The sequence below is a fragment of the Pezoporus wallicus genome, unplaced genomic scaffold, assembly GCF_028554395.1.
Source record: "Pezoporus wallicus isolate ANWC-B61680 ecotype Strahan unplaced genomic scaffold, APGP_CSIRO_Pwel_v1 contig_15, whole genome shotgun sequence".
NCBI classification, from domain to species: domain Eukaryota; kingdom Metazoa; phylum Chordata; class Aves; order Psittaciformes; family Psittacidae; genus Pezoporus; species Pezoporus wallicus.
The window spans coordinates 1321916-1343862 of record NW_026642870.1 but is presented as its reverse complement, the minus strand read 5'-3'; the positions used below and the strand labels follow the sequence as shown (position 1 = coordinate 1343862).

Sequence of the window (21947 nt, the reverse complement as noted above, 5' to 3'; positions counted from 1 at the left end):
TTGCTGGATGATGACTGATAGATGACATGGTTGAAAAATAAACCACAATGTTTTATCTTTCATTGTGTTCATATTGTAAAAGTCAAATGAGGACTGATTTCAGTAATAATTTTACTACAAGGTGCTCAAAACATCTGTTTTGACAAAAGCTGTAGTGGGTAAGTCTGAAACGTGTTTTGCTTGCCAGTTTCTATTTCAACATGGAATATTAATACTATAAATGCTTTTTATTTGTGTTTCTATTTATCAAATTAAATGGGAGCTCTTAACTGTTTCCTGCCTCCCTAAGGCTATGTTTGTGTCCTCTGCCAGTGTATTTAAGTGTACTGTCATGGATTTCAATTGAAGGTCACTCTCATCCAGCTGCAGAACTCGCTGTAATGAAAATTGAGGAGGAATGGACATGTGCATATTTACAATTAATGTCATGGGCTTCTGTTAGTATAAATCACAATTAGGATTCGCAATTAGTAATCAAAATTAGGATAAAAAGCCCCTCTTTGATACGAATATGGTATGGAAAGAAAACTGCTTGTACTCTGACTTTGCAGGTAGTGATTATACTTCTTACCATGAAATGCTGAAAGCAGCCTGCCGCAGTCTGTCACCTTTGCAGCAGAACTTGTTGAAGTTTTCCTTGGCTTTACGGTCTTATTCTGCAACCGTTCAAGCTTTTCAACAGGTTAGTACATGAAATCTTCAAATGATTTATACAGCATTACCTAAAGCCCAGGAAGGAACAAGCTGTGTAAGGAGACATTTGATAGCGTAACAGACGTATCTGCTAATTTCAGTGAGTGCCAAATTTGAGTCCATCTGTGTAGAGTAGACAGAAGAATTGGGATTTCAACATGTCTTCGTATCGTTGATGCCCACTGCACTAACAATTGTGTGAAGATTTGTATGAGCTGCTTTGTTGAAACCTGTGATGCTGCTGCTGCTTTCCCTGTTATTCAGTTGTACTTAGTTGAAGGTAGTAACCCACGAATATATAGCTCTAATGTTTACATAAGTTGTACTTTGTTCTTTCTCAAACTCATTGCAAACTATGTCACATTATAATGTGCTTTATTTAGGTAATTCTAGAAGACCTCTTCCTTTTGTCATCTGGAATCATTTTGTCATTTGATGTTTAAGAAATATAGAGGTTTCTGATGTGTAATGCAAAAGAGACCTCAACCAAACACCCTACAATTGCAAGCCTTGCTTTTTGTACCTAGAATCAATAGTACAGTTAATAGTAATAGTCTGCAGAAATATTTATAATAATACTTAACTCTCAATTTTGCAATTTCTACCTTGCATTTAAACGATGTAATAAATAGCAAAGAAGTACTAGTTTAGGCTTTAGGAAATCAAAGAAGACTGACTGCACAGAGAGCTATGCTGTTATCATTTTTGCTTGTTCTAAAGGCAGACATTTAACCTACTCTATCACAAATATTTTCATACAGATAGCAGCAGATGAACCTCCGCCAAAGGGCTGTACCCTGTTTTTTGCTGTGCATGGGGATAAGACATGTGAATTTGAGTTGCTTGGAAACCTTTTAGAGGGAGCTTCAGAAAGGTATTTGCTGTTGCATCACTGGATTAGCGCTTAAAATTTAACCTAGTTAGACTTACTGCTGTAAAGAGATAGAATAATTGTTTCTACATTGTTCAGTGCTGCTTTATACTGTCCACTGCTTGCACACAAGTGGCAGTCTCTTATTTCTTATTAATCCAGATTGGAATGATTGTTTTCATATCACTTGCTCTGATATTATGCTAGGAAGAGGAATGCGCACAGGAAAAGTGGGAAACCATTTGCTGAAGTACATTAGAAGTTCTCAGGAATATGTAAAGCCTTTAGTATGTCGGGTGACTAGAAAGAGCTGGGCTACATATTAAAATGATGGTTAATATAACAGAGATGGTTTCATGAATGGCTTGAAACATGCACAGTATTTTTCTCTGTACAATCTTCTCAGCATTGACAAAGAAAACTATTACCACATGATGTAATACAAGATCAGATTTCTTTACAAGGACAGAACTTCACTTTAACTTTTAGTAACAACAAGAAACCGTAAAATGTAATAAGCTCTTTAGAATAAAACAAAACCAACAAAACAAAACCCAGCCAAACTCAAACCCTTAAATTTCAGTTTGTCTCCATAGTAATTCTGGTAGTTTTGGCTTTTGTAAGCATAAGGGGTTTCTGCTCAATGTGTAGACATCGATAGCTCACATGCTGTTCTGTTGACTCACTGGGAATATTTTAAATACTTCATTTTATCTTAGACAAAATTTAAATACCCAAGTTGAAAACAGTCTTCTCATTCAGTTTTTTGTTTGTATATTAACCAAGGACAGGGTTGTTGCTCCAGTTTGAGTTCCTGGAACGTTTGCTCTGTTAGCCTTTTACTTTTTTATACAGAATTTATGATTGAGCACTTGGGGCACAGAAGTTAATTGGAGGTTTAAGGGAAGTGGTCAGTTTTTAAAATAAGGATCATGTTAGGTTCAAACCAGCACCTTGCTACTTGCTTCATTTTCATATGTCCATTTTTAAACAAGCTTTATCAACATGCATCGAGTGCTGCCAACCTTGATGATCTGTATGAATAGCTTGATGTAAGTATTCAGTGAAGACATGAACAGTGATTCAACATGAAAAAAAGAGATTTTGCTTCTTGCGCTGAGTGAAGAAATGCTGTGAAGTACAGTGTGCTAATCTCCAATGTTTATTCTTAGGCCAAAGCCATTTTTGTTCAAAGGTGATCACAAGTACCCAGTGTCAAACCCTGAGAGTCCTGTCGTCATACTTTATGCTGAGATTGGCTCAGAGGAGTTCTACAGAAACCACAAGAAGCTTGTTTTAAAGGCTGAGGCAGGGGAAATCACTTATGTCCTCAGACACTATATTGCTGTAAGTATATTTGTGTGTTGTTACAGAGGTATTTGACATGGAAAAAGCAACTGACCTGGGTTTTATGAAAAGAAAACTGGCCAACTTTGTTCCCTTTAAACTGACATTTGCATAATGTGTTGCTGCTTGATATTTATTTGGAATACTCAAAAGTTTGTTTTCTATTGCATGTACCTGAGGAATACATAATATTTTAAACCTCCTGCTTTTTTAAATAGGAGGATCATTTGATTTTACAAATGCAGAGTTAAACTCCAGATTAATTATAGGCTTTAATCTAAAAAAACTTTGCTTCACCTATATTAGATTACAGGAAACAATCAGATCTTTCCACAGGCAGGCCACTTAGTTACTTGATCTGAAAAGCAAAGATTAACCTGAACGCTTTCAAATAAAGGTGCTGTTTCCACAGCAGATGGTTCTGTAATAATACAGAACTGCTTACCAGTCCTAATGCATTTTGTCCTGATTTCCACCCCCCTCCCCTAAATTGCCCATTACCACTGGATTAGTGTTTAAAGCTACATTTCAAAAGCTCTGAGAAATTTATTTGACTTTTTTCCTGCATATTGTTTAATACTGCTAAAACCTGCAGTATAGCAGCTAGTTAGTAGCCAGACTTCAATGCAAAAAAAGCATTAGCTGATTCACTTTTAATGATCTTTGCACTTTATTATTAATAAAGTCATATTCTTGCATATGCCACTTACTTTTAAAAAGGTATTTGTTTATCAGTGTTGGATGGAGTACTTACATTCAAAATTAAGTGTACTGCACAAGAGATCTGTATACAGTTGTGGGACTCCTGTATACTTCAGAATACTTCTAAGAAGTCATCACACTTGTTTCCCATTAAAAACAGAACTAATTATACATCTCTGTTGAGTCGCTGACTTACTACTTTTTTGTAATGAATGTTTCATTTCTGAACTTCACAGCTGAAGTTCCTTTTCCTCCTCTTACTTGATTTGATGATGTGAGTCTGTCCTGTCCTATTTGGCTTATGCTGAATCCTGAAAACATCGTTTTGTGTTCCTCTTTACTTTGTGGTTTTCAGTGGTTTTCTTGTCCACGAGGTATCTTTGCTCACTGAAATTAAAAAAATTCTATTGAAATACAGCAGGAAATATAATATTACAATATATACTACAGAATCATTCATTGTGTTTTCCTCACTTCTCTATTACCAGTTATGTCTGAAATGTATACCACCTAGAGCTTTCTTACCTTTGGGCAACGGCAGCCTTTCATTTGTGCATCAAACCAAAGAGTGGCAATACTGTACCGTTTGCTTTTCCTTACAGAATCCCAGTAAAGAAAAAGTCTACCTCTCTGGCTATGGTGTGGAACTGGCTATTAAAAGTACAGAATATAAGGCCAAGGATGATACACAGGTGAAAGGTGAATTATTACTTTAAGTATGTTAATGTGAACATCTTAATTTTTCAAAGATAATTTTGTATGGTTTTTACATGAATAACTGTTTACCTGAAAAAAAAAAGGTAAAAACCTCTGGGTTGCAATGAGAACAGTTTAATAATTGAAATAAAAGTAAAATACGATAATAATAACGAGGAGCAGAAGGAATAAACAATACTTGACAACTAGAACATCAGTGTTTTCTCAGCACTATTATACTAAATCCAAAATACAACACTGTTCCAGCTACTAGGAAGAAAATTAACTCTATCCCAGCTGGAACAAGGACAGGGTCTCCTCCAGCTCCTGTCTGATTTTATGAATGTTCTGACTGTGCAGTCTTTTATTGATGACTGTTTTGGCTTGCCCAGGAGCAAACACTCATCAAAAGGTCAGGATCTTGAGTTCGACTTTAGCATAAAACATCTAGATTGGAGTTGGCTTCTGTCCAGCTAATTAGAAGATCGTGTGAGTCTTGCACAGATTTATTTTTGATGTTTAAACCCAGAATTGGACTTCACTCAGATGTTACTATTTTATCATGGTTTTTGGAGCTAAAATCAGGGCTGTGATCACAACTGAAGTTTAGCATTTGCTCTGCATGTCATGTCCTGAAAGCTTCTAGGTCCTAGTAAATTCCTCTGAAATGCTTAGCTCTCTGAGATATCCACTTATCTTAAGCTTTTTCTTCTCAATAATCCAACTTTGTTTCATTTCAGCTGTTACTATGTTCATTTGTAAAGGTAATGTCTCTTCAATAAGGTTTAAAAGTTAAATCTGAAACTTGCCCTTTCCTTCTTCTTTTTGGTTTCTGCAGTGTATTTTTGTTCAACTAATCAAAATGAGTGCAAGAACTGTTTCTGAACAGCTTGGTAACAATAGTGTTATCTTATGTGTTTACAGGCACAGATGTGAATGCTACAGTAATAGGTGAAAATGACCCTGTTGATGAAGTGCAAGGATTTCTGTTTGGAAAACTAAGGTAGAACTTCTAAGTTGTTGATCTCTGTCATATCAGAAAACATGTAGAGATGCTGATGTTTTTTGCTCCTTATTGTTTTTTAAATGCCTGAGTTATTCACTGATATAAGCAGCATACTTTTCCATATGTTAGTTTCTTAGAATTAGCAGCAGACTCGCTTTTAGGAAACCCAAGAAATTGTTTTACCCTCATACCCTTTTAGGCAGTTGTATCCTGACTTGACAGAAGAGCTGAAAGAGCTTAGAAAACACCTCGTGGAAAGTACCAATGAAATGGCACCTTTGAAAGTATGGCAGCTACAAGGTAATCTATATGAGGGTTTCACTGTTGTATTGCAAAACCTTAATGTAAACTTATCTTCTTGTGTACTACACAGATGAGGTTGCTAGTGGCTGCATACAGTTGAGAGAGCTTGACTGAAAATTCCTGCATTGGAAAATTCTGGATTTTCAAAAGTACCTTTGTAATCTCCTGTTGAGATAGCTTTTAGAAAAGATTGTTTCACAGGACTTCTGAAATGAGGTTTGCTTTCTATACTGTGAAGTACAGTAAGCCACCTGCTCTTAAACTGACCATTCTGTATGATCTGCTAAATGCAGAAAAGCAAAGGAAATGCAAAGTTTCTTTCCGTGGTCACATGCTTGGTGTGGAAAGCTGAGATTTCTCAACACCAAAGAAAAACCGTATTTCAAAAGCATCTGCATATACACAACTCTGGCCTGTTTTCCTGGGAATCATCTGTAGAGGCCTGTGGAAAAGCTTTTTGTCCTCTGGAAAAAAAGAGTAACTGAAATGCTGAGCATACGTTATAGTCACAGAGAATCTACTTATATCCAACAGATGGCTGTTTGTATTTCTAGCTTGTAGATTTCTAGCTTCTAACAAGTACCCAGACTCCTTCTGAAGGGCAGATCCTCCCACCTCAGCCAAAACAAAAAGGTGGTGGTCTGGACTCACTGCAGCAACCTGTGGACAGGATACATTTGAAAGTGTTACTTACTTCAAGGCAACAAATATACGTTGAATAAAGGAAGATGTTTGTTGTTTTTTTTAAGTATCTAAAGGTGCAGCTAGAAAACAAATTTTCATAGGTAACAAATAAGCAAAACCAGTCAAAAGCTAAAGTGAAGATGACTGCACTGCCTTGTTTTCAGTTTACAGTTCTCAACTTCTGTTTTCTTTCACTTGTAGATTTAAGTTTTCAAAGTGCTGCTCGCATTTTGACTGCTCCCCCTGTGGATGCTTTGATGGTCATGAAAGACCTGAGTCAGAACTTTCCTACTATGGCCAGGTAACTTTAATTATGAGTTCTAGGAAGTTTTCTTACTTATCTTTTTCCTGAGACAGGCAGCATTGGGTTAATGTCCAAGTTTCCATTTGACTGGAAGCAAACACTGGGGAATGTTTGGGTAGAGAAGTTCTTCAGCCTAGGGTTACAAAGAGGATCTCTTGCAGTGTTTTTCTTGGATGGCAGTTGATGTGGACAGGCAGAAAATTTACAGAATTATCCATGGTATTTTGTTGTGAAATGCTTCTGAACATTTTGCATCAAGTCCTCAAGAATTTATTGGATAGGTTTTCTGTTTGGTGGCTTTAAGGTTTATCCATTCACTAGATCCCAGTCTTCTTCTGGATCTACTCTGCCAAAACGCCCAGTCAATCTCATGGCAGAGACTTATGTGCAATCCCACTGTTTTTGCACTTTGTCCATGTCTTGAGCATATTCAAATTCATTTCAAGAAATTCAGTCATAATCTGGCCTGCCCAACCACTCTAGAAATATATTTCTTCTGATAAATGAGATGACCTGGGCTGTGAAGATGTTATTATAGGAGCTCTTCCTATTTGAGTAGGTGGAGATACACCTGAAAATACAAAGAAGCTGAATTCTGATTTCCCACTAACTGATGTTAAGATTTGTCCTATTTATATCTTCTTGAAGTAGGCACTGCAGTCTCATTGTGGTTTTAGTCATGTATGTGAGCTGTACTTGCCTGTTCTGTGATGATGCAATTACTAGACACAATAATGTAAGGAAAGGAATGGGAACCCACCATGAGGAGTGAAATCCCCCTATTTTCTGCTGCCAGCCTCCACCTCAACCTTTCTGGCAGCTGCCTGCTTTTATTATAGTTAATATGAAATTAGATACTGGCACTTGGCATGTGGTTCTCATTTTTATGTTCTGTTGAATTATAAAATGTAAGGAAAAATAGTGCATCCTACTGTTTAATGGTACCACAAAGTGCAAGTGAATGCAGGTCTTTATACTAGGAGACTAAATATATTCATAGATGAGGTACAAAAAGTAGGATAAGTAGGTATTTATCCATTAGATTATTCACAATGTGATGTTTTTATTTATGTAGAGCCATAACGAAAACAGTTGTTTCTTCGGAACTCAGAGCAGAAATTGAAGAGAACCAAAAGGTAATGCTTCCAGAAAGTAACATAGTGCTTTTGCGCTTATGTTTTAGTATAAATTCAAACTTTGAAAATAATGATTCTATTTAAAAGTTTACATTTTGCTCAAAAAATTGAGTTGGTATTTTCACACACACCTGTGTCATAGTGTGCATCTAGGAATTAAAAAAGTGGTGGATTTTCAGACATGGATTAGGAACACAATTTAGCTTGTATGCTCAAATATGAATATATTGTCATAAATTCTTTGAGTGAGATGACTGTATTGGGGAATGGTGATACGGGGTTTTGTTTGCAGAGCTGCCCCTACAATGGCTGTTCACAGTAGTCAAGTGTTCTGATAGTTATTTGGCAAGCATTTGTTCATGCGTATGAAAGTGACCTTCTGTTCTGTATCCGGATTAAGAATGTGGTACCTGCATTTATTTATCTTTATAAAATTAACTTTCAATACAATTAAAATACTATGTTGTTAACCCTGGAGGAAAAAGAAAACATACAGTGCAAGTGTTCTTAGGATTTCCATGCAGAGTGTCTTAATGTGATCTGCAGGATGGGACTGGGTGAAAATGAAGCAGTAGAAATTGTGATGTGTGTGTCACATCAGTCTTTGTTTCCAAGTTACGTGTTTGTAGTGATGACTTGCCAGCAAGCTTTTATAAAGACAGTATGTTTCTTGCAGAACTGTGCCTGCTGGGTGGCCTTCTTTCAGTCTCTGACCTAGTTCTTATTTGAGTGGTGCAGCAGATGTGTCAAGTCTGAATGCCATAAGCACTACTTGTCCAGGGTAACAGTTAAAAAGAGGTTGGCTTCAAGTTAGGTTTAGACTGTATTCTGGACTTCTCCAAAGCACCTAGATACTAGAAGTGCGAGTGCTTTTTGGTGGAAGTTGAGTCAAAATGTAATTATATTTTTAGATTATTTTAAAATGTCTGAGCTAGATGGAATGTAGCTTGTCAGAAAGCTATTTAAAAAGCAGATCTATTAAGCATTTTCTTACAGTTCTGAGAATGTAGAAGAAATGTAGTTCTCATTGCCCAATTTGAGATGGTGCTTAGATTCCTAAATTCACTGGTGTTTACGTATAAGTCACAGAATAAACTTGAACCCTTCTGCCATGGCTTAGAATGATTTATATTTTGTGCAAGAAAATGGTTCCAATGCTTTGAGAGTGAAACTAGTGAAGGAATAAAATTTAGCAGCTACCCAAGTAAGTGTACATGTGCTTTGAAACAGGAACACAAAAAAATGGGCCTGTGAAGGACCCCGAGGTCATTGAGTAGGCTCTGGTGTTGCAGAAAAATGTTTCAACAGCTCTGCTGTGTACTTGGCATCAGCAAAGCACTGGCAAATAAAAAAGTAGCCAGTTAGGAATTTTCTACAGACTTTTGTACAGCATTTTGTACAGTTAAAATACCCCTGGTAGTGCAGTATGGATAGAGTGCAAAATGCAAGTTTAAAATGGCAATGAAAACAAAGCCAAACAACAGCTTTTACTGTATGATCTATGCTGATCTATTCGCACATTTCAGTCTCGCTTGGTATTAATAGGAAAAATATGAAGTATATTAAGTACACACTTATGTCTTTATCTAATAAATGATATTTGGCTAGTCTAGTAGTAAATGCCAAGGTACCTGACATCTACTTACAAGTCCATGGAGATTCCTGTTCTCAAAGAGAAATTCCTTGTTGTTCAATAGGGATAAAATCAGAAAAGAAGGGATGCAATTTGACACTGCTGTCAAGTGTGGTCCTGGAAGGGACAAGGTATAGAATATAAGTGCAAATGAAAGCTACCTGGTGGCTTTTCTGTTACATGTTAGATCACACTGGTCCGCAGGTAAATCCATGATTTTGTGGATTCATTTTTACTCAAGGTTTAGATCCAGATCTGGCTAGATCTAACCCTGCCCTTTAAGGCTATTCTTGGCATGACTCAGTTTGTGGGGGTATTATTTGATAGTGAAGTTTACTGCTATTAGTAAGTTAGTTTACTATATAAATTGTATCTTTTTGTGGATAATTAACACTGCATGTACTCAGCTCTTCTCTGGGAGTCTTTATTTAATAAAATACATAAATTCTTCCCAATTAGATGCTGCTTTCCTGTTGTTGGTACTTCACTATTCCTCTGTTTGTTTTGCTCGCATTCCTCATGATATTAGTGTTTTTCAGTGTACAAATACTATATTTCTCCTCCAGTGTTCATAGTGCCTCTTCATAGTATTTTGTAACTGGTACTGCAAGACAAGAGCTACTGAAGAAAGCAGTGCCGTTTTTCAGGTTTTAAACATGCTAGAGTTGGGAAATCTGTTCCAGGAGGACTGTGTTTTATTCACCTCTCCCAGTTCAAAACTGTTCTCGGTGATGGTGCCTCAATTCAGGGACAACTACCCATTCAAATGGGGTATTGCTTAGAGGTACCTGACAGAAATTCCAAAATATTGGTAAAGCTTTTTCCACTGGTGTACTTCCTGGTTTTGGGGAGGTCAGACTACAATGGCAGCTCCTGTACTTGACGACATACCCACTAGATCAGGACTTAACTGGTACCTTAAACACAGTAGTTCTACTAGAGAGTACCATGCAATATCCAGCTGTTTATGTCTGTTCTGCCCAAAACTGCATGTTAAAGAGCTAAGACAAGTATTTTTAATTATTTCATCTGAGTATATTTAAAAAGTCAACTCAGGGACTTCCCAGTGCACTGCTGAATCATGTAGAAAGAAACAGCTGATTTAAGTATCTATGCACTAAATAGTTTCAGTTGTTTTTTCATCTGGTACAGGTGTGTGCACAAAGTCAGGCAAGACTGCAGTTGAGAAGCAATGGGATGCAATTTGTAATGCTATAAGGGAGATATAATCCACAATTCAGCACATTAAACACTCTAGTAATGATTTTTCTGTGCAGAGCATTCTTCTAATGATTGTCTACTTTCTTTCAGTATTTCAAAGGAACATTAGGATTGCAACCAGGAGATTCTGCCTTGTTCATCAATGGACTGCTTATTGATTTAGACACTCAGGACATATTTAGGTAGGAATGTTACATTTTTCAGAATAATTTTATCCTATTTAGCAGCTTGCATCCTGCTTGTACATGGATGATAAGGTCATTTAAGAGAATTTTGAACCTTCTTCATGAAGTCTGTATCTAGACTAGGTTTAAATGTTAAGTACTGAAAAAAGCCAATCATGGTTCCTTCTCTTATGCAAGTGCATTTCTAACAAAAATCCTGATGAAAACTGGAATACCCTTGAAGACCGGAATGCGAGGTCACCTTTGTACTATCCTTTTTATCTGTGCTCTGAATAGCAAAATTCTGGTCTCTAAACACAGTCACCACACAGGTTTTATTCTGAAGATAGCAGACTGATTCTCAAAGGATAAACCATTGTAAATTCTTCATCTGAAACCCACCCTCCTGGTTAAAATTTGCTCCAATAATATGGAATTGAAATACATATGTATATCATGCTTTAATTATTTCATGTAGTTTTCCCTAGAATTACAATGTAATTGAATATGTTTAAGTTAGTTCAAGCTTCTTAGGACAGTTAGAAATAGGAAGAAATAAGAAGTAATGCACAGACATTACCCCTTAGGGTAAGAGCAAGTTATTTACCTTGTCTTTAAAATTCATCAATGATTTCTCTTTTCCTTCCAGCTTGATTGATGTGCTGCGCAATGAAGCCCGTGTTATGGAAGGCCTACACAGCTTAGGAATTGAGGGGCTTTCCCTGCACAATGTTCTGAAGTTGAACATCCAGCCATCAGACTCTGATTATGCTGTGGACATCAGAAGCTCTGCTATTTCAGTGCGTATGGCTTTTTAGAAGAGAGATTTTATGTGTTGTTGGGCTGTTCATGGGAACTTGGGATCTTATCTCACCATCAGCTCTGAAACTGCAGTAAAGAAAGAAAGATATAATTAGCTCTTTTTAAAAAGCTTAACATTTTATTCATACAGATCTCAATATAGTGTCTGATCTGAAAATAGCAGCAGGATATTTTCAGCACACATATATATATATGTATCAGCAGGAGGACTGTCAGTCATTTAAATGCCTGTATTTTTTCCTCAGTGGATCAACAATCTGGAAGTTGACAGTCGGTATAATTCCTGGCCTTCCAATGTGCAAGAACTGCTGCGTCCCACGTTTCCAGGAGTGATCAGACAAATCAGAAAAAACTTCCATAATTTCGTAAGTAGTAACCTCACTAGAAACGAAATGTGTGCTGTTTTTTCAACAGCAGGGACATTAGCTTTTGCAACTCACCTACTACATATAAGCTGCATTCCCTGTCACTTAAATATCTTGAGATGGGTAGTTTCTCTAACAGGTTTTGTTCTACTTGTACTAGTAAGTTGTGGCTGAGATTCAGAGATTACTGAGCATGATTTTGGCATCTATTAGCTGCCCAAAACTGCTTCATCAGTGGAAAAAACTATCATCTGCTGAGTGAGAATGCATTTCAACTTTGTGGTAGTACCTGAATCCTCAAATTTGGTAATCAGTAGCTTCCAGCCAGGGTCAAGACCAACTCAGGTACTTCAGTGGCAAAGCATTCTTGCACCAAGACTTTAAAAGATGGTCAGCGGCCCTCAGCTTAATCCTAGGTGTCCTTTTAGTCTCTAGGTAAACTGCTTAAAATTAGATCTAATAAGGACTTTGTAAATTATGTACTGTAATTCATGTCATGTGGCCCTATATTAAAAAGGACTCCTGTGATTAGTGGCAAACAGGGACCTGAATCACCTCAAACTGCCAGTATTAATACGTTATCTTTTTCTCTGGAGTTTAGTACTTCTAACATTGAAATTAAGTGAAAAGACAACACTTGGCATGAATAAAGGGCCCTAAATTTATTCTGGATGTCCTGGTTCTCCCTGGCTTTGGGCTTGCTTTGAGCATGTCTTAGCAGCATCAGCTCTCCAGGGGGCTGAGCAAAGCAGTGCTGTGTTCCTCAACTCCAAAAGATTATCTCCCATGCACATAGTGAAGACTGCATTAATTAAGGGTGGATTTGTGTACTCACAGAGGCAGAAACTTAGATGCTAGCATATACTTGGGGTAAAGATACAAAGTACATAAGAAGTCTGATCTTTTCTGGTTAAAGGAGTGGTTTAGACTGGGTATTTCAGATAATGGACCTAAAGACTTTAGAAGAAACTATTAAGGCCTCACCTAAGTAGGACTGATGATAATTCTGCGCTGAAACGTGAATGAAGCTATCTCTAATCAAAAACTTCTTAAGGGAATAGAGACTTCTCACTTGCAATTTGTACACAGGTGCTGATAGTAGATCCTGTTCACGAGACGACTGCAGAATTACTGAATGTGGCAGAGATGTTCTTCAGTAACCACATCCCACTGAGGTAACTGCTGTGTTTTAACTGGAATTTTTTTACATGACTGTTATTTTTCTGACGTTTGCAAATGTAAAATTCTCATTGCTAGAGCACTGTGGAAAAGTTCCATGTTTTGTATTGGTGGTGGGGGAGTGCATTTACTAAGTATTGGTTCTTATTTCATTTTCTTTTTTAATATAACTTTTGCTATTCGCAAAACAGAGTTCAGTTTCTTTAACAGTCAAAAAAAACCTAAAAGCAAGTACATTAGATGAAAGAGAGATGAAACGCAAGACTCTGATGGGATTCACTGTTAGAGATTGTATGTCTTAAGTTTGACTGCTGGCCTCCATGCTTGAAATCTTATCAGTCTATTCCAGAAAAATCCTTTATCTAAGATGCTGATCACAGCTGACAGTTGTATGCAGAATCGATGATTTATTAGTATAATAGCTTAATGATCTGGGGATTTGTTTGATTGCAGGATAGGACTAGTCTTTGTGGTTAATGACTCAGAGGATGTTGATGGACTTCAGGATCCAGGTGTTGCCCTCCTTAGGACATACAATTATGTGGCACAAGAAATGGACAATAATTATGCTTTCCAGACTGTCATGTCTGTAAGTATTCATTTAAAATGGACACTAACATGTTAACATTTTCTGTGTACGTGAGACTATGTTAATGTGCCAATATGTAGATAAGGGAAGAAATTCTGACTGTTAGCATTCAGAGTACCTCTGAACACTAGTACCACACAACACATGCTGCTCTGTGAAGTGCTTCTGACCTAAGTTTAACAAGCAAGAGTAGGTATAATGTGACACTTAACACTTATGCACAGTTTTCTGATCCTGCTTCTTTGCTCATTCTGCCAGTCAGTTCTGAACCGCTCTATCCCTTCAATATTATAATTTGTTTTGAACAGTTCCTGCTGCATACTTTTGCCACATCAAAGCATAATCTATGTGCTAAGTAAATGCAATTTTGCTTGTGGTTTGACACTGTTGTACAAATCAGCAATCTGGGGCATACTGTAACTTTAAACTGATGGTGACCTTAAGAAAATTAATTTTATTCTCATTTGACTTGGTATGTATTTGTAAGTCAAAGTAAAATCTTGTACCTTCAAAAGGGAACCAGTTACCTACTTTACATGTGAGGTCTGTTGTATTGTTTAAAAACATGTCTTGGGTTCTGAAAGGGAAGGGTAGTTCTTTGGATGTGCTTTACTTGAGCCTTTTTTTCCCTCCCTAAGCACTACCTTTCCCCCTCAAATAACTTTTCTAATTAAAGATGCAAGTTATTACATAAGGAAATACATTATATTTACCTCCTTCCAATCTCACTAGAATGACAACAAGGTAAAAGCAAGATAATTCTAAGCACTACAAGTACTTAGGAGCTGTTATTGTAGCTAATAAACACAAATACATGTTTTGCAGTCTTGCTCTTAATGCCTCCTTATAATTACTGGAACACAGATGGCAGGTCAGCTTACCTTTGATAAGGACAGACACTTTACAGTTGCAGCTGTAAACTTGTATTTGTATCCCCCTTTCAGATATATAACAAAGTAAAAACAGGAGATCAGCTCAAAGTGGAGCATGTGGTTAGTGTTCTTGAGAAACAGTATCCTTATGTGGAAATCAACAGCATTCTGGGAATTGATTCTGCCTATGATCAAAACAGAAAGGTAAGAATTCAGGAATTAGAGGGGTTTTCACTTTCTTTGCTTCAACAGTTTTAGAAATACAGTTATGTACAATTTCTTGATCCAGTTCTCTTACAAGCCATGTACCTGCTTCGTTGTTACATTGAGTGACTTGTAGTAATACTTCAGTAATTATGTTCAGCACAAAGCTTTATATACTGTAATACATATTTTTAAAAATCTGTATGTATAGCACTAGAACCGAGTAGAAACATTCTTAAAAAATGAAAACCTTCTACCCTGTCTTACATTACAACTGTATTTGCTTCCATATGCAAAGTCAGGTTTTCTGTTGTGCATTTTTTTGTTACTACCAGAAAGTGCTCATTGGAATTAATCTGTTTACAGTCTGAGCTTATGGAATATTTTGCACTACTGTATTATGAAGTAACTTTTTTTTCCTTTGAAACTCTGAAAGACAAGGCCATCTTGTACATATAAGATACAGAAAATGTCTTATACACTGCATAAAATTAGTATTCTAAATATGATATGAAGGTTAGAAGGACATCTCGGTGTCTTTAGCATAGACTTGTGGATATTGCAAGCAGATGTTGTCAACCCTTGTGGTAATGGGCTGATGTGGTAAAGCTACTTCTTTCCCTGTATTTAGGCAGCAAGAGGTTACTATGAGCAAACGGGTGTAGGTCCTCTCCCTGTTGTGTTGTTCAATGGAATGCCTTTTCAAAAAGATCAGCTGGATCCTGATGATCTGGAAACTGTGACAATGCACAAAATCCTGGAAACGACAAGCATCTTCCAGCGAGCTGTGTACCTGGTAGGTGCAGAGCTGAGCTCTGACTTTAGAGAGAAACAACAATGGGAAAAACTTAACTCAAAAGACCCTGAATAAATACTATATAAGACAGCTTAACTTGCGTCAGTTCTTGGTTTGGGTTTCTGTTGGTGGATGTGGGTATTTGTTTGGGGTGTGTGTGTGTTTTACCTTATTAAGGCAAATAAACGTGAAATAACTAATACTACTTTTTTTCTTCTTCCTTCAGGGTGAATTATCTAATGACCAAGATGTGGTTGAATACATCATGAACCAGCCTAATGTTGTTCCAAGAATTAACTCAAGAATTTTAATGTCTGACAGAGAGTACCTAGATTTGACAGGAATGAGTAAGGGATGCTTTTAATTGCATTAAACCTGATAGATCCAATTTAAATACTTCTGCTGTCCCAATGGAAAGCTCTAGTGGCAAAGTATTAACAACACCCCAAGTGATGTTCTAGCCCTGGGTGAGGAGAGATGTTACGTACAACAGCAACATTAATGTCTACGGATTTATCAAAACAGGATCTTGGTTTGATTTTATATAAACCTTTAGGGGAATATGACTCATGAGGCTGAGAAATTAGCAATGCTAGTAAAAGCCAAGTACAGTAATATGATGTATACAGCAACAGCTTGGTTCTTATTTCTAACCTTCTTTTGAGCAGAGATTGACAGTCATCTTTGCAATTAAGATTTAGAATTTGTCATGTCTAAATGTATTAACACCTGGTGGTTTGACTCTGCAGAATACTGACAGCATAGCAAAACCACTTCTAAAATTACTTTTTTTGAGCTGCTTGAAAAGTAGTAACACAGTGGACTTTAAATGTATATTATTTACATAAATTAACTTCAACTAAGTGAGACTTAAACAGTTCTTTCAGTTGACTTCTGCATATTCTGCATATCAAATACGCCATGTAGCTAATGTAACTTAGGAGACAAAAAGGTAACCTATGAGACAACAGAAATATATTCTTCAGCTTAACAGTGGAAATGAAACATAAAAAGCAAAATTGCAAGGAACAAAATGGGATGTGGTCTTAATGTTCAAGTAATAGTAGTGATTTTTCTTTAATTTTACAGGGAATAGTTGCTTTGGCATCTAATACTTTTTCTCTTCCTCAGGTAACTTTTATGTAGATGACTTTGCTCGATTTACCACATTGGACTCCAAAGATAAGACATCTGCTGTTGCAAACAGCATGACCTACTTAACAAAGAAAGGTAACATCTGCAGTGGATTATGAACCTAAATCTAATTTTATGTGTGTTTCCCAGCATGAGTACAGTTCTCAACACACATGTTGAGCTTTGGTCAGGTCTGTGGGTAATGGTACAATCCAAGTGTTAAAGAGAAAGATTTAATTTTTTTCTTATAAGGGTGAAACAAGAATGTTCTCTGCTTTAAACACAGCCCAGCCTTCAATGAATAATGAAGTCCTACCCAACCTGCTCTTGCTATATTGCACATGACTGCCAGAAATGCAGCAGCATAAGCTCTGATCCTGCAGTGACACAGACTAGAAAACACAAAAGGGATTGTAACTCTCCATCCCATATCTCAAAATTACTTAATGTTGCATGGATTCAGAAGAAAATTGTTACTGCCCATTATATGACAACACCCAGTGTGGTCTGTGCTAGTTTTTTTGCTCCAGTGCATGTACTGCTTGTTTTCAGTGACAACATTGTTCTACTGCAGTTATACAGTCTTGTGCTAAATCTCATCTGTACTTCTCAATGTGCAAAATGCATGCACAGACATAATACAGAACTTAATCAGGCCTTCCCTGTATCCATTTCAGTTAGGTATCACAAATAAGCTGCTGTCATTTGAACCGATTTCTCTTGTTCCTACCTGCTGTCTTTACTAGACTCTCAGAAGTTTCACCAGTACTGTCTCCAGCCATTGCCACCTGCATGCACTGCCTTAGACGTTCCCATTGCTCCTTCTGTCTCCTGATTGCCTGCAGTTCATGTTCAGTCACTTTGATCTGAACAAGTCTCTTGTTTTCCCTTTGTAGGTTATTAGTTAAACCTACACTCCTGCATTCTCATGTGAAAGTCTGCATGGCTTGACAGTTCTGGGTCACTGCCTCTTTGGTCACTTAAGATATTTAATAACTGGTATCTGACTACAGCAATTCCGTAGCACATTTATTTTCTAAAAAAATAGGAAAGTTATACATGCTGTTGGCTCAGCAGCAGTACTGAAACAGCACCATTTGGATAGCTTTTAAAGAGGGAAGAGAACATAAATGGGTAACATTCAAGTTGTCATAGCATGGCAGTTTTGCAAAGGGTGTTCAGAATGCCACCTTCAGGGTATGGAACTGGTAAATAAAGCATTGATCTGGTAAATAAAGCATTGATCTACTTGAGGGGAACAAAAAAATCAAAGATTATTCTAATAAAATTAGTACAAACTCGTTGCTTGCTGGACTTCAACTCTAGTTGATTCAGTTACGTCCTGTTCAGTGCTGCAGCTTCTTGATGCACTTTGGGATTACTATCACATTATTAATATTTCTCTCCTTTCCCCCTTTCCTTTCTGCTTTTTGACCAGGAATGTCTTCCAAGGAGATCTATGGTAACTCATGCTTTAGCATTTTATGTGTTGTTCTGGGAATGTTCTGGATCCTTTATAACACTGGCTTTAGAACCAGCGGGAAGTGAAGCAAGCGTTTAAATGCATGTTTGCTTCAGCACTTTTTTCTCTATGCAAAACTGATTTTGGGAACTAACAGCTTCAGTACAAAGAAGCAGAATATTGTACCCTAATTGGAATCTCTATTTATAGGTTCCTTTATTTTTTCTAAATCAAAAAGGTAGCAAACAAAAAATTATGAGCTTAGAAACAGTGGTGCATGCTGTCCTAGGTGGGTTTTCTGAATGAGGCAAATGAAACCAATGTAATACCAATACTATTATCTTGCCAAACGTCATTGCTTAGCTTCATCCACTGCTTTCCTGTGTAATCTTACTTGTTTTGAAATCTCTGCATGTGCATCATATTTTTCCTCCAAATGAGGAAAACCTGAAGCTTTCCTTCCCTTTACCCTCAAATTTCTCCCACCCCTGTTTTAAATTGCAGATGACTCCTTTGTTAGACCAGTTACTTTTTGGATTGTTGGTGATTTTGATAAACCTTCAGGAAGGCAATTACTGTATGATGCAATTAAACATCAGGTAGGTGATGTTTTCATTTGAACAGGTTAGCAGTGCTAATAAAGCAGTAGGTAGAGGATTGAAATACACAGGTTGTGCTTCTTCCTATTGTATGCCCTGGGGAGATGGGTTCTCCCTGCAGCATTTCTAAGTTGCAGCCTCATTTTATCTGTAGAGGCTGGGATACCGCTGACCTTCTCGTACTAGGACAAAATCCCCTCTTGGCGCTATGATAACACAACAAAGAAAAGTTGTTCTTTTAAGCCCATGGTCCAAAATTGAAGAGGTCTGTGTTTTGGTTTGGAGATGAACATGAGCATTGCTCCCTGCCTCCTTTGTTCTGGGAAGGTAACTGAATTATAAAAATAGATAGCACTCCCGAATCACTGTTTTGCCAGACCTCTTAGCGGTGGCCATGGTCCCTGGTCTCTTATGTAACACAGTATTATCTACAGGAGATTACACTGGTGCCTACATGTAAATTAAATACTTGATGTTAAGTTAGTTCACTCATCCTTTTAACCTTGTGCTGTTATTTACCTAATTTGGAATCTTGTTTTCTGGTTAAGAAATACAAAAGCTTTTCCTATAGTGTTTATTGTAATAGTCTTCTCATTTAAACTACACCTGAACTCCAAACCTTTCCTAATGCATGTTTTGTTAAACACAGAAATCCAGCAATAATGTTCGAATTGGCATGATTAATAATCCTAGTAATGATCCAAATAGCCAGAATACTGTTGTTGCTAAAGCCATATGGGCAGCTCTACAGACACAAACATCAAATAATGCCAAGAACTTCATCACCAAAATGGCCAAAGAAGAAACTGCAAAGGCACTAGAGGCAGGAGCTGACATCTTGGAATTTGCTGTTGGGGTAAGCATGTTTGTTGGCAATTACAAAGGCATGGTACTTCACTTGTTCTAATGATTTAGTGTGGTATGCTCATATGCAAAAGATGCAGCAACAAAAGAAAGTAACACTGTTGGGTTTGCTGCTGCTGTTCTTTTTTTGTTCTGAAAGGCAGACTTACCTAAACATAACAGGCCATCTAAAAATAAAGTAAATCCTCATACATATCAAACCTATGTAACTTTGAAAAGCAAACAGAAATGCAGATTCAGGGATCAATTTGAGTCAGCCAGGTGTTTCTTGGGGGGTTAAGAGAGAACTATAATCCTTTTAAAAAGCTAGAAAAATCCTTAGATTTCTCCAAGTAGGTTTAAAAAGAGGCAAGAATCACTTAAGAACAGAAGAATGGAACAACTGGTCTGAGCAGCAACAATTACTAGGGCTGTGGCCATACATGTCAGAAGTCGGGATAACGTTTCAAGGTGGCAGGCAAGAACAAGGTATAAGACGCCAAAGAAGAGGGACTGGGGATAAATTTTAGCAAGACATAAAGATGCTTGTGAACGGGAACAAACAGGGTGCATTTAAACAAACTGTGCAAAGTTGTACCTTTCTTTTGATTTCAATGTCAAATATTCTTTTCTCTCAGGGTATGGATACCAATATTTTCAAAGAAGCCTTTGAATCTCCCAAGGTGGACTTTATTCTGTCCCATGCTGTATATTGCAGAGATGTTCTAAAGCTGAAGAAAGGGCAGAGGGCTGTGATCAGCAATGGAAGGGTGAGCTCAATCACCAGACAGTAAAGGAGATGGATGTTGCACATGTGGGCAAGAAGCAGACCTTGGTCCACAGGGTCTAGGGATCAGATGGAGTGTCTGAGCCTTCTGTAGGTCTCATCAGTCTTTAGGACTGCTTCCAGTTTGATTTATTCAGACCTGCATGACCTGTTGTTTGTACTGTGTACAGTTAGTTGTTGGTGTTTTGCATAAATTCAGCTCTCTGAATAACAGAGTTGCTTTCATGTTGGCATTAAACTGAGTCCAGGGGTGGAAAGGGATGATAAATTTCAAAGACTGTGCTGCTACAATTCACTGGGCAAAACACTGCTCTCTCTGGCCCTGACCAAGGTGCCCTTGTCTCCTTCCACTGGCTCTTTTTACAATAGATTTAGCTTTAGATTAAGAAAATGGTGTTACAATAGTATTTCACTGCAAGTAATGAAACCCAGCTGTGTACAGCATTAAGCTTTCTTTTGTATTCTGATTCCTAGTTAGGGGAAAAAAAAAAAACCTAAGTTCCAGTGGTTACTGTATACTTCAATGGGTTAAAAAAAATCAAGTGATGAGTTGTGGTATTTTTTTTCTCTTATTAGTAAAATAGCAGGAATTGTCTAGGTAGCTTTTAAGTCCTGGAGGCTAGAGGAGTAAGATTTGCTGGAGTCTTGCAGGACTGCTGGAATTGGCCTGGTGTTCTATTGCCCCTTCAAGACGTAGTACTGCAGGTATAATTTAATATGGCTGACTTTTGCAAACCAAGCACTCAGTGAAAGTTTTAAGTGTATGTTTTATGCCTTAGTCTGGGATTCTTGGCTCTAAACAGTAAAGATTTATTTGTTAAACTCTGCTGCTGTTGACATTAATACCAGCCTAAACAGTTAATACCCACCAATACTGGGCTGAAGTATTTATTTCATGTATCTTTGAATTTTGTTTCAGTGTTGCCTTTACCTAATTATGCTGATCCTGCCTTTTTTTGTTTTGTAGATTATTGGCCCATTAGAGGATGCTGAGATGTTCAATCAGGATGATTTTCATCTCCTTGAGAATATCATACTAAAGACATCAGGACAGAAAATCAAATCTCAGATTCAGCAGCTGGGATTTGAAGAAGATCTGTAAGTATAAGTGAAAAAAGTGGTAGTACTCTGATAATGTAACTGACTGCAGCCTGGAGAAAGCTTTATCAAGTACACTCTGGCTGGTGATTTAAGTCAGCTGTCACTGTAAATTTGAGAGAATTAATTAATTCAGGAAAAGCTGACAGACCTTTAAGTTACAGCCCTGCTTCTTGGCAAAGCTGTGATGTACAAATCAATTTTCATTGAACTTTCAAGAGGTTTTGTCTTTAATCTTGAAAATGTATTCTTAAAATATTAGACTGAAAATTTGTGGGAATAATTAAAAGGAGGAAGTTGTCAGAAGTAATTAAATCTCTTCTAGTGATAGGCCCCCTCTTGCTCAAAAGTTTCACCACGTACAGGGTTGCTTCCTAGCTCTTATAGCTGCAGTGTAAAATGGGAAGACTGCTGTGAAATGAGGGTTTGATCTAAAT

The 21947-nt window shown here is 37.3% G+C and overlaps 1 protein-coding gene and 1 long non-coding RNA gene across 6 annotated transcripts in view; one reads left to right on the top strand and one right to left on the bottom strand.

Moving 5' to 3' along the window:
- UGGT1 (UDP-glucose glycoprotein glucosyltransferase 1) overlaps positions 1-21947 on the top strand; it is a 41776-nt gene that overhangs the window by 5362 nt on the left and 14467 nt on the right. For 4 of the 5 annotated variants that reach the window (XM_057432994.1, XM_057432991.1, XM_057432993.1 and 1 more), the window contains 22 exons: positions 552-682; positions 1455-1567; positions 2737-2911; positions 4216-4312; positions 5234-5312; positions 5515-5615; positions 6504-6603; positions 7682-7742; positions 10687-10778; positions 11410-11560; positions 11828-11947; positions 13037-13122; positions 13580-13715; positions 14660-14791; positions 15423-15587; positions 15814-15934; positions 16719-16817; positions 18160-18183; positions 18688-18782; positions 19432-19638; positions 20264-20395; positions 21380-21510. In XM_057432994.1, coding sequence (XP_057288977.1) covers positions 552-682; positions 1455-1567; positions 2737-2911; positions 4216-4312; positions 5234-5312; positions 5515-5615; positions 6504-6603; positions 7682-7742; positions 10687-10778; positions 11410-11560; positions 11828-11947; positions 13037-13122; positions 13580-13715; positions 14660-14791; positions 15423-15587; positions 15814-15934; positions 16719-16817; positions 18160-18183; positions 18688-18782; positions 19432-19638; positions 20264-20395; positions 21380-21510 — 2548 coding nt within the window. The remainder of the gene's footprint in view (positions 1-551; positions 683-1454; positions 1568-2736; positions 2912-4215; positions 4313-5233; positions 5313-5514; positions 5616-6503; positions 6604-7681; positions 7743-10686; positions 10779-11409; positions 11561-11827; positions 11948-13036; positions 13123-13579; positions 13716-14659; positions 14792-15422; positions 15588-15813; positions 15935-16718; positions 16818-18159; positions 18184-18687; positions 18783-19431; positions 19639-20263; positions 20396-21379; positions 21511-21947) is intronic. The other variant, XM_057432992.1, reaches the window with a different exon arrangement.
- LOC130611824 (uncharacterized) lies at positions 579-14706 on the bottom strand. Its single transcript, XR_008975327.1, has 4 exons — positions 14597-14706; positions 9374-9492; positions 3875-4000; positions 579-722 (listed from the first exon to the last, which is right to left on the bottom strand). It is a non-coding gene; the product is annotated as an uncharacterized LOC130611824 (long non-coding RNA).